The sequence below is a fragment of the Gracilinanus agilis genome, chromosome 6 (genome assembly GCF_016433145.1).
Source record: "Gracilinanus agilis isolate LMUSP501 chromosome 6, AgileGrace, whole genome shotgun sequence".
Classification (NCBI taxonomy): domain Eukaryota; kingdom Metazoa; phylum Chordata; class Mammalia; order Didelphimorphia; family Didelphidae; genus Gracilinanus; species Gracilinanus agilis.
The window spans coordinates 277512172-277524610 of record NC_058135.1 but is presented as its reverse complement, the minus strand read 5'-3'; the positions used below and the strand labels follow the sequence as shown (position 1 = coordinate 277524610).

The window sequence follows — 12439 nt, the reverse complement described above, 5'->3', positions numbered from 1 at the left end:
TTTTATTACACAATAATGCCAATCTTGGAACTTACTCTGTAACTCATCTTTCCTCTTTTGAGACTAGAGGAAACTGATACCATCCTTATTCATCCAGGATGTCTTGGATGTTTTTTTGTTGTTGTTGTTTTTTTCCTGCTTAGATGAGAAGGGATAATTAGTTAAATCAACACTGCAGGGTTTAGAGGAGAGATAATATGAGTTATCTAAACAAAGCTCCTATATTCCATAGTGTCAGACACTGATGCCCCAATAGCTGAAGGGTTTTTCTCTAACATCATTCCAGTAGAAAGTGATGGAGCCAGAATTCAAACTCAGATCCCCAAACTCTCAGTCCAGTATTCTTTGTAATTCTCCATTCTGGCCACTGTGTCCTCTCCTGCTTTCTTCTTCCCTGATCGAGTTATTTTTTTTTTAATCCAACAGTAGACACTCTTCTTCTGAGGCAATGGTGTGGCATAATCACAGCACAGTGACCCAATTCATTCTCCTGGGATTCACCAACCATCCAGAGCTACGACACATCCTCTTTGTGGTGTTCTTCTTAATCTATGTGGTCAGTGTGGTGGGAAACCTGGGGATGATCCTACTGATTGTGATTGATTCACAACTTCACAGCCCAATGTACTTTTTTCTGGGCAATTTGTCCTTTGTGGACTTTTGTTACTCCTCTGTCATTACCCCCAACATGCTCATAAACTTTTGGGTGGAGAAGCAGATCATTTCATGGAGTGGTTGTGCCACTCAATTTTTCTTCTTTGGTTCCTTTGCTGGCATAGAGGGTTTTCTGCTGGCTGTGATGGCTTATGACCGCTATGTGGCAATCTGCATCCCCTTGCATTATACCACCACCATGTCCCAGAGGTTCAATATCATACTGGTGTCGGGCACTTACCTGGCAGGTTTTGCCAATGCAGCAATACATACAGCTTTAACTTTTAAGCTGTCCTTCTGTGGCTCTAATATCATCAACCATTTTTTCTGTGATACTCCACCTCTCTTGAAACTTTCCTGCTCAGATACTCATGTGAATGAACTAGTCATTTTTGCTTTTGCCAGTTTTAATGAATTAAGTTGCCTCTTGACTATCATTGTTTCTTATCTATATGTCATTGTTGCCATTTTGAGGATACGCTCAGCTGAGGGGAGATACAAAGCCTTCTCCACTTGTGCCTCCCACCTGATGGCTGTCACCATCTTCTTTGGGACAATTCTCTTCATGTACCTGCGACCCAGCTCTAGCTACTCAATGGACCAAGATAAAGTGGTGTCCGTGTTCTACACAGTGGTGATTCCCATGCTGAACCCCCTGATCTATAGTCTGAGGAACAAAGAGGTGAAAGCTTCCTTCAGGAAAGTCTTCATACTAAAATCTTCATCCTCTTTTTAGTGTGATTTTAAAATGAAAGCACTGAAAAGGATGAGATATTAGAAACTAGAACTGGAACTTAGTGTACCAGACATAAGACAAAGCACAAAGCATGAAATATCAAAACTACAACGGCCATTAGAACTGAGAACATAGAATGCTAGGGGAAGCTAGATTTCATAGTGGATTGAGTGTTGCACTTGGAGTCAGAAAGACACTTTGTCTTAGAAACTAACAAGCTTTGTGACGATGGACATATTTCATAACCTCTGCCCAGCTCAATTTCCTCATCTACAAAATGGAGATAATAATAGGACGTACCTCACAGATCTGTTGTGAGCATCAAATGAAATAGTATATATAAAGTGCTCTCCAAATGTTAAAGAACTATATAAATGCTAGGTAATTTTAAAAATTATTAGAAATGGAAAGAATTTGAGAACATATAATTCCACATATCAAAGGGACTATAGAACCTGGAGCAAACATTCTTTGTATTGTAGGGGACTTTAAATTAAAAAAAAAGACATAATATTAACTCTGTAATATAATATAAGTTTCTATGGACAGAGCCATAGAACACAGAGGAGAGAACAATGAGGCATGTTTGAAAGGGACTCAGTGGAAGAGATGGTTGGACTAGAAATATATTGCCCTACCAGCTGTAATCTCTTAGTTTCTAATAAGCTAGCAGACCAGTGTTTCAAGGACATTCATGAAGTAGTGAAAAATGAATCTCTTAAGGATCAAAAATCTGGGAAACCTGAGTTCTAATATATTGTCCAGCTAGGTGACATTGGCTCAGTCATATTTCCTTTATAGATTTCCAAAAATCATTGTCACAATTAGGAAATTCAGATTTCATTTATTGTTTTCTGTCCATTATAATCAGTACATTTCATTGTGTTACTTCTTTCAATACTTCATAAATCTGTGAATATGTCAGTATAGACACTCTTGTTAGGAAAATAGATTTAATTGTGTTTCAGTTTAATAAAAAACCTTCAACTGTTCCTCTAGCTAAAACCTTCATATCCTTTAAACAATTATCTCTGCATATAATAGCTAGCATTTAAATATTCTCTCATGTGATCTTCACAAGGATCCTGAAAGGTAATATATTATTAATATCCCCATTTTAAAGATGAAGAAACTAAGAAGAAATTAAGTGACATATATAGCTAATGAGGGTTTGAGGCAAGATTTGAATTTATGTATTCCTAATTCTTTTTTTTTCAGCCTTTGAGTTCTATCTTAGAATTGATAGTAAGTATTGGTTACAAAGCAGAAAAGAGGTAAAGGCTAAGCAATTGAGGTAAAGTTACTTGCTCAGGTTCACACACTTAGGAAGTGTCTGAAGCCGGAATTGAATCTAGAACTCCGGGTCTGACTTTCTCTCTCCTGAGACACCTAGTTTCCCTGTTCTTCTTAATTCTAAATCCATTTCTGTAATCACTATCATTATTTAACTGAATGTATGTAGACTTGGACAACTGATAGACAGTCCATTAGTGGTCCCATACTTGAATCTTTTCCTGTTTAGAAGAGGATGGTAGAGCTTTCATTTTGGAGGCAAGATCTTTGAGAACAGAAGGCCATCTCCATGACACAATGAAGCACACATGCCCCAGTGTAAGAATAAGACCTTATTGGGTCAATTTAAGTCCTTTATAGAAGTCATGTGATTTTATACTTATCCCATATTTTAATAAATGTTTCTTTTTATCTTTGAGTGGAGAGACAAATATTCTTTTTTCTCACTTCATTTTAAAAACTGATAAGATAATATATCCAAATATATTCATTAGAGGAGAACACATTCTAATTGTTCACTAGTTAGGAAGAAGGTCTATATACAAATATAGGTTTGAGAGAAAATCTCTTTGGATTTGCAGAAGAATTTAGTCACTCCCATTGGTGCCTACATAAAATTTTCTAGCTAATTAGAATCAGATACTCAAGCACCTTAGTTCAGAGAGGAAAGAAAGGCATCACTAAGGAGGAATTGCTTGTTGAAAGGAAGTGTGATAGGTGGAGGAAAGAACTTTAGTCTCCCCCTGGATCTTTTCTCCTTTCAGTCTTTTTCTCCTTTGACTGACATGCTAGCATTGTCTCTAGGACAATAGAAACTGGCAGCAGTTTATGCATCAAAAGATAAAAATATATGGGCAATCAAGAATAAATATATGTTCAAGGTTTTATAAAAAACTCCAGAAAAGCCATATTATACCTTAAAGAAGCATCATAGAAGACTCTAGCAGCAGGAATTCTGGGGGCTATACGTTATACTTTTTCCATATGCATATTCTAATTTTGGGTCTATTTTCCTATTGATTCTATTTGCACAAAGGGAAGATTGTGTCATATACTTTGGGTGGGATGTTATATACCAACTAAAAAATACTTATTTCTGAACACTAAATTTGGATGGCTACATGATATCATGTAATAACCACAGAAGGAAATAACATTAATGGAGTCTCATGAACTATACTACTAGAAATACCACTCTCTACCAAACCCTCAGACCTATTCATAGACTATGAAGAGATAAGTAGTTCTGTTCTAGGGAGCCAATTTTCTCATAGTAATGAAGGTTATGGGAAGAGCTCCAGAGTCTTCATGGCTTCCCTTGATTCAAAGTGAACAGCTTTAAAATAAAGTGAGTATCATAAGGGAAGAAGGCACTTAACTTAACTAGACCTCCATGTTCATATATGTAAAATGAGAGGTAGAGGTGTTAAATTCTAAGGTCTCCTATGTGTAAATCTTCAATTTTGTTGTAATAAGTTTTCTGGCAAGTCTTTATCAGGCTACTTGTAAAGGGGGTATAAATCACTGAAGACTGATAGTTTCTTTATACATTAGGAAGAGAGGAAGCTAATATGAGATTAGTATTGGAAGACATGACTTTATTCCCTATAAAAAAGTTTTAAGTATCTCTAGGGAAAAAAAGAATAGATGGCATTTGGTGAAGAGAGAGATGATTTTTTAAATCTATATTTACAATAGCAGCAAAATCATCGTGTCCAGTGCAGAATCATTTTCAGGATCTTTTTCAAATCCAAATCACCAAAGAAGATTAAGAAGTAAAAACCAATGGGACAAGGGGAAATATAGAAGACTATTTTTTTTAATAATGGAATCACTAAGATGGCTGAGGTGCTTAGGGGAAAAAGCAGAAACTGAAGACCTGTCAGTCCTTACATGGGCCCCAACCAGTTTAGATGGATCCAACAGGATCCCTTTTTCACACTGAATAAAATGCTGTTGAATTTATTTGTGTCCTTTTATTCTGATGAAAACTGCACCTGATTGATTTAATCTTATAATAAACAGCTGTGGCTAACCCCGCCACTATTTGTGATGCGAAGGTGTGGAATAATATTGGGAGCTTCAAAAGTAGTCAGCAACTATTTTTGACTAGGACTAAGATTCTAATCCCCTTCCCCATCCAGGTCATGGTTGCATAGTTTTCTCTGAGTCAGTGATAATGAACCATTAATAGGTTTCAAAATTAACCTATTAAGGATGGAATGGTTTGAACTCAGTCCTTGAAATATTCCTCATCTGACCAATATTTGATGAATTGACTCCAAGGATAACATGATGATCTGCTCTATACAAACTTCTAGGATCGAAGTCAGTCTCAGTCTATTTCATTTTCCCTTGAACAAGTCATCCTTACTTTTAGTAAATCCTGCTCATTCAACTAAACAAAACCATTTATTTAACTTGGTATCAACTTTACTGTTTATTCAGTTGTTTCAGTGTATAACTCCAAGGAGAAATTGATGGCATCTAGTTTATCCCTTAAAAAATGAAAAGCCTTCAGTTTACACCAACAGCTTCTTAAACTTTTAGCAAGCAGTCTAAATCCTTGGCTGATCCATATAACTTTAATCTGTATAACTTTAAATCATCTGCACTACTCTAACTCTATCACTCTTTCCTAGCATAATCAAGAAAACAAAGGAGCCTTGTTGATTCTTTGCAAAATAACCTTAATCTATTTCCTCACAGCTCAGATCACTGAAACATTGGATCATATATCTAGACAAGAAAAGGACCTCAAAGATCTTCAGACCTTTTTAATTTTTCAATGAAAAAAAAACTGTGGGTCAATGAGATTAAGTGACTTTCCCACAATAACACAGTTAATTAATGACAGGGTTAGCACAAGAGCTCCTACATTACAACCCTTAACTTCTTTCACATAAACACACCAATAGAAGCCATTCCACTCATATTTAGAATCTTTGGAACTTCTGGAGCTCAGCCATTTTGATTGCTAAGTGTTTACTACACTATACTCATACCACTCCAGACAATATTTATAATAATTACAATACAACAAAATAATTATAAGCATTTATATGGCAATTTCTATGTAAGTCACTGTGCTAAGCAGGTTAGAATTATCTCATTTGATCCTAACAACTGTTCAAAATAAATGGTATTATTATTCCCATTTTATAAATGAAGAAATGTAGGCATTGAGACATGAAGTGACTTGTCCAGGTCACATAGAAAATAAATGTCTGAGATCAAATTTGAACTTAGATTGTCCTGACTCTAGACCCAGCATTCTATCCATTGGGCTTCCTAGCTGTGATAAGTCAAACTTAGTCATATAGAATGATTTATTGAGTGATTTTTTGTTTTGTTTAACAAAATTTTACTTTAAAGTTGAATTAATATTACTAATTTTCTCATTTTTTTGCTTCCCTGTTTTAGGTATTACAATTACATTTATCTTATGAAGAGAGTTTTGTCAAGCACATTCTCTAATTTTGAAAAATAATTTTTGGTAGTATTTGTATCTAAAGTTTTGAAAAAAATAGTTATGTGAATTTATCAGGACCAGGAGTTGGGTTTCTTTTCCTTGCTTTTTTTTTTTTAATTTGTTATCTCATCTGTAGTTAGTTCAATTTCATTTTCTGATATTGGATTTCATAAGATCTCTTTTTGGCCTTCTTTTAATTTGGTTATTTTATATTTTTGAAGATATTTCTTTCATGTTTTCAGTTTTATTAGATTGTTGAATGTATACAATAAATTCTGGTAATTCTCATTATATCTTCTGGTTTTATTGTAATTTCTTCTTGAACTTTTGCTATTTTGTTGATTTCATTTTCTTCCCTCATAAGCTAAATATATATCAATTTTATTAGTATTCTCACAGAGCTAGCTTTTAGTGCTAACTTTTGTATATATATTTTTGTTCCCATTTATTTATCCTCTAATTTTCAGCAACTTGTTTTAGACTTACTGAGCTTGTTTATTTATTGACATTAATTTTTCTAAATATATGTTCAGTTAATTATTCCTAATTTCTATTTTTAAATTATTTTAAATATAATTCCTACTCTACCAACCGACATAGCTATATCCTAGGTTCTTTATGTATTATTTCATCTTTTTTCTTTTGCAATAATTTTATTTGTTTGTTTATAATTTTCATTGATATAATCATTATTTAGGATTTCATTAAATCTCCATATTTATAATCACTGAATAGATTACTATTTGGATAGTGTTTTGGCCTATCAATTATGCCTGTTTCATAATACTTGATAATTTTTTATAAAAAAATGTTCCATATGAGGTTGAGGATATATATATTCTTTAGCAGACTCATTTAAAAAGTGCCAGAAGTATTTTATATCTAGCTAGTTTCTCCAGCAATTTGTTCTGTTTTATTTTTCTCTTTTGTTTATTTTTCTGTTAGAGTTATCCAAGAAAGAGCGGCCAATATTAAAATATCCTACTCTGGGCAGCTGGGTAGCTCAGTGGAGTGAGAGTCAGGCCTAGAGACAGGAGGTCCTAGGTTCAAACCCGGCCTCAGCCACTTCCCAGCTGTGTGACCCTGGGCAGGTCACTTGACCCCCATTGCCCACCCTTACCAATCTTCCACCTATGAGACAATACACTGAAGTACAAGGGTTTAAAAAAAATATCCTACTCTTAGTGTATTGCTGCCTACGTCTTGTATTTATATAGTTGAATCAGTTGATGTTTTGGTTAGTTTTGCTAATTGCATTTGTTTTTTTTTTCCATTTTATACTTCTTGGGGTAAGATGGAAGTAAAAGAAAATAGATTTAATCAAAATTAAAATCAATTTTAAATTGTTATTTTAGAATCAATATTTGGTTATTAAATTAGAATTAAAATTCTTAATTGAAAATTTTCAAAAATGTAATCAATGAAAAACTGTTCTTGAAAAATTATTTTGCAAAATTAAAAAATACTAAAATCAGCACAAGATTTTACTAGATGAAGAAATATGATAAAAATAAGATTGGAAATTCATAAGAACAAACTTACAACTAAAATAATGTATATTAATTTTTACAACACTTCAGCAAGTTTAGGTCCAGTGATCTCAGTAAATCAGCAAGCAATTATTTATTACTTGCTATGTAAATAGAACTATGGAAAATGCTAAGGAAAAAAAAGGTCAAGAATGGGTGAAAGTTAAAGATTGGAGAGAATCCAGTTCTCATCAATTTTATTTAGATGCTCTTGAGATTTTTTATGATTTAAAAGTTTAATTGCTAAGGGATGCAATTGGGGAATTCTTTGGGGAAAACATGCAACAGTCATAATAATATAAATGTCTCTTCTTTATCAAAGAAATCTAGATTCTTAGTTCTGAAAGGGAACTTAGAAATGTTACACAGATTCCAACCAAATATAGCTAAATATTCTAGAGTCTTTGGCAGATTTTTCTTTTGGCCTCTGACATTGGTCTGACCTAAACTCTGGGAGACTGAGTGTAAAGAAACTGTACTACTTTCAAAGGTAGGAAATTCTCTATTTCATAAGATACTAAGCCCAAAATAGTTACTTTAGGGTTAAATATCCATGTTACATAACATAATGAAAAAAATATAGATGTTGAAAAATTTATGAATAGCTAAAAGCAATATATTTATTGAATGACTACAGTATTAGAACATCAATTATGAAATAAGAATCAGTATTGGCATATATTAACACTTACAGTCACAGCTTCCTTTTTGTTTTATGAATTCCATTCTTATTAAATCATATCTTTTCATAGCCTTGAGCTTTTCCTCAGACAAGTCTTTCAGTATAGCTCTAATCTGTATTTAAGTGAAAATACTGAGCCTAACCAGAAAACTAGGGCCCTCTGCAGAGTCCAGATTTGCCAAGAAATTAATCACTTTAACTCAGAGAACAAAAAAATCTCATGGAGTTGGAAAGACCTTTAGGATACGCAATACCAAAATTAGGAAAAACTTTGAAAAATAAATTAAAACATGTCAAAGTTGTAAGGGGCATGTGAACACAGAATATGAAAATAAAAGTGACTTAATACACCATTTGAAATATGACAATACCTATTTTTATTCCTTTTAATATATATAATATATATGAAAATATATGTAAGGAGAAAGGGAAGAAGTGAAGGATGAAGGAAAGAAATGAGCAAATGAATAAAGAAAAAAGAAAAGGATGAGAAAGAGGGAGAGAGAGAAAGGAAGAAAAAGAAAGACAAATATAGAAAGAAGAAAGGAAGCCCTAAATGGCTAAACACAAATTTTGATGATAATTTCTAAAGAATCCTAAAAGGTTATGGACATTATATTTCAGGTTAGTGAAATTTATTCTTAATTGCTTGCTAATATATACATCTCTCAATTAATAGGATGTAAGGAAATGTCTTCACAGAACATCACCAAGGTATCTGAATTTATCCTCCTGGGACTAACTGAGGACCCAGAACTTCAGAAAATCCTTTTTGTAGTCTTCCTAGTGATCTACGTCATTACTCTGGTAGGGAATCTGGGTATGATCATTCTGATTCATAACAGTCCACAACTCCACACTCCCATGTACTTTTTCCTCAGTCATCTCTCCTTTGTGGATTTGTGTTACTCCTCCAACATCACTCCTCAGATGCTAATCCATTTCCTCTCAGAGAGAAAGGCCATCTCCTATGCAGGATGTTTCACCCAGTGTCTTTCCTTCATTGCCCTGGTGATTACAGAGTTTTATATCCTTGCTTCAATGGCCATTGATCGTTATGTGGCAATCAGCAGCCCCCTGCATTACAGTACCAAAATGAACCAAAATGTCTGCCTCTGCCTGGTCATTGTCCCCTATGTCTATGGCTTCCTGAATGGTCTTTCTCAGGCTCTGCTGACCTTCCATTTGTCATTCTGTGGACCCAATGAAATTAATCACTTCTACTGTGCTGACCCTCCTCTCATACTATTGGCTTGCTCTGATGTCTATGTTAAAAAAATGGCCATGTTCATAGTAGCTGGCTTTACTCTCTCAAGCTCTCTCTTTACAATTCTCTGTTCTTATGTTTTTATCTTTGCTGCCATTTTGAGAATCAAATCAGCTGAAGGCAGACAAAAGGCCTTTTCCACCTGTGCATCTCATCTAATAGCAGTGACTCTGTTTTATGGGACCCTCTTCTGCATGTACTTAAGACCTCCCTCTGAGCATTCAGTGGAGGAATCCAAAACTATTGCTGTCTTTTATACCTTTGTGAGCCCCATGCTAAATCCCATGATCTATAGCCTCAGAAATAAGGATGTCATTGAGGCCATGAAGAAGATGTTCCAGAGAAAACTCTTCATGAAAATGTCAGGATGTATTACATAGACATATTGGATCATAAAATCATGAACTGTAAGGAAACTTAAATAAATGAAGAAAACTTGAGTCATCTTCCCATTTAATAAATAAGGAAACTTTGATTCAAATCTTCAAGTCTCTTCTCTACAGCTATAGAATAAGCAGCAGTAGTAAATAGCAGAGCCAACTTATGCACTCTCCTGACACCATAGTTAAGTATTTCTTCAATTATATTATGATTTCCATATTGTCCTTTACAATTCATTTACAGGCAACAAAGAGGAGCCTGGCAAACTCCCTGGAACACAAATACTATAAAGACTGATAATATAGCCTCAAGGAAAGATTCTTCTTGGTAGTGCTGATGGCAATGACAGTTATGATGATGATGATGGTAATGATGATAATGGTGGAGATGCTAATCATAATATTCCTCTGATTATTCTTTTCATAAGAAATTCCATAACAGAGTGGACAGAGTGCTATGTTGGCAATGGGAAGGGGTGAGTTCAAGCCCTAATGCTGAAATATACAAACTGTGTCAGCTCATGTCATTCATTTAGCATATTAGTGATCTATGCAGCTCTTTAATCTTATAATTGGCAGAGTGTGCCAATCTGCATTCATAGCAGAAATTCCCTCATATGAGAATTCCTTATATTGGAGAAATCGTGGCTCAAGCCCTTGTCCCTTTTCCCTACATATCTTTATACATTTCACTAGAAATTCCCAATTGTTCATAATTTGGGGAGAAAAATTCAAAGCAATAAAAATCATAATAATAATTGTATGCATATATTTATTCTTACAATAGCCCTGATATGTAGATATTTTGTTACTTATAATTTACAGATCATGAAACTGAGGGGAGAAGAGATAAGTGACTTACTCGGAGTTATAAATATCTGTAATGGGATTTGAACTTTGGAGAATTTACCTCCTACTTTCACTCATGCCACTATACACCTCTCGGCATTCAGTATTGACAACTAACTAAACCTCATAGTCATTGACTTTTAAAAATGTCTCAAATATTTACTCTTTTCATTTATAAAGTGAAAATATTGATAGCAATGTTGTACTATCAACTGCTTAATTACTGGAACTTTCATAATGAAAATGACACTCATTTTTTTTAACCCTTAGCTTCTGTCTTAGAATCAATACTATGTTTTGTTTTAAAAGCAAAAGAACAGGAAGTACTAGGCAATGGGGGTAAGAAATGTGTCCAGGTTTACAGTCAGGAAGTGCCTGAGACTAGATTTGAACCAAAGACCTACTCTCTCTAGGCCTGATTTTCAATCCACTGATCCACCTAATTGTTCTCATGACACACTTTTAAGGTTAAAATCTTATTACCATTTTTTCCATTACTTTCTTAATTCTAGACAATTAAAAATACAATAAACAAAGTCCTTAATTGTAACATTTGATAATATCTAAAGTATAAATTCTCACATTAAAAATTTAATGATTGGCTTTAATGAATTCTCAATTGGACTTGGCTCTAGAACACTGCTAAAAATCAACTACCTCAAAGGACTATGGTGAGAATCAAATAAGGTAATATATTTTAAATGCTTTACACTTAATTTTTTATTATATTTTTCCCAGTTATATGTAGATACAATTTTCAAGAGTAATTTTCTGAAATTTTGTGATCCATATTCTCTCCCTCCCTACTTTCCTCCTTCCCTCCCCAAGAGGCAGTTAATTTGATATAGGTTGCACATGGGCAATCATGCAATACATATTTCCATGAGTGTCATGTTGTGAAAGAAGGCCCATTTTGCTTATTCAAGAAAAAAAATCTCATGAAGGGGATAAAGTGAAAAATGGTGTGCTTCAATCTTTATTCCGACTCCATTAGTTCTTTCTTTGGTGGTGGATATTCTTCTCTGCTGCCATTAGTCTCTTGGAATTGTCTTAAATGCTTAAATTTTTGATAATAGTTAAGTCATTCACAGCTGATCATTTTACATTATTACTGTTACTATGTCCAATGTTCTGATTCTGCTCACTGCACTTTGCATCACTTCATATAAGTCTTTCCAGGTTTTTCTGAACTCACCCTGTTCATCATTTCTTATGGCACAATATTATTCCATTACAGTCATATACCAACTTGTTCAATAATTCCTCAACTGATGGACATCCCTGCAATTTCAAATCCTTCCCCATCACAAAGAGAACTGCCATGAGTATTTTTTAATACATATGTCCTCATACCTCATCTATGATTTTTTTGAGATATAGACCTATTAGTGGTATTTCTGGGTTCAAAGAGTCTGCACAGTTTGATGGTCCCTTGGGCATGGTTGCAAATTGTTCTCCAGAATAGTTGCATCAGTTCATAGTATATCAGTGCATTTGTGTCTCAGTTTTCCCACATTCTCTCCAACATTTATCAGATTCCTTTTTTGTTATATTATACAGTTTACATTTAAACTATA

General features: G+C 34.0%; 2 protein-coding genes across 2 annotated transcripts; both read left to right on the top strand.

Moving 5' to 3' along the window:
* Window positions 1–448: 448 nt before the first annotated feature.
* On the top strand, window positions 449–1390 carry LOC123251574 (olfactory receptor 1020-like). The gene has a single exon (XM_044680873.1). It carries the CDS (start codon window positions 449–451, stop codon window positions 1388–1390), a length of 942 nt encoding a protein of 313 aa, XP_044536808.1.
* A 7666-nt stretch (window positions 1391–9056) lies between these two features.
* LOC123252669 (olfactory receptor 5M10-like) lies at window positions 9057–10013 on the top strand. Its single transcript, XM_044681936.1, has one exon. It carries the CDS (start codon window positions 9057–9059, stop codon window positions 10011–10013), a length of 957 nt encoding a protein of 318 aa, XP_044537871.1.
* Window positions 10014–12439: the final 2426 nt, after the last annotated feature.

Excerpts from the sequence above, each read along its gene's own strand:
- LOC123251574 (XM_044680873.1), top strand. The coding sequence starts at position 449 with ATGGTGTGGCATAATCACAGCACAGTGACCCAATTCATTCTCCTGGGA.
- LOC123252669 (XM_044681936.1), top strand. The coding sequence starts at position 9,057 with ATGTCTTCACAGAACATCACCAAGGTATCTGAATTTATCCTCCTGGGA.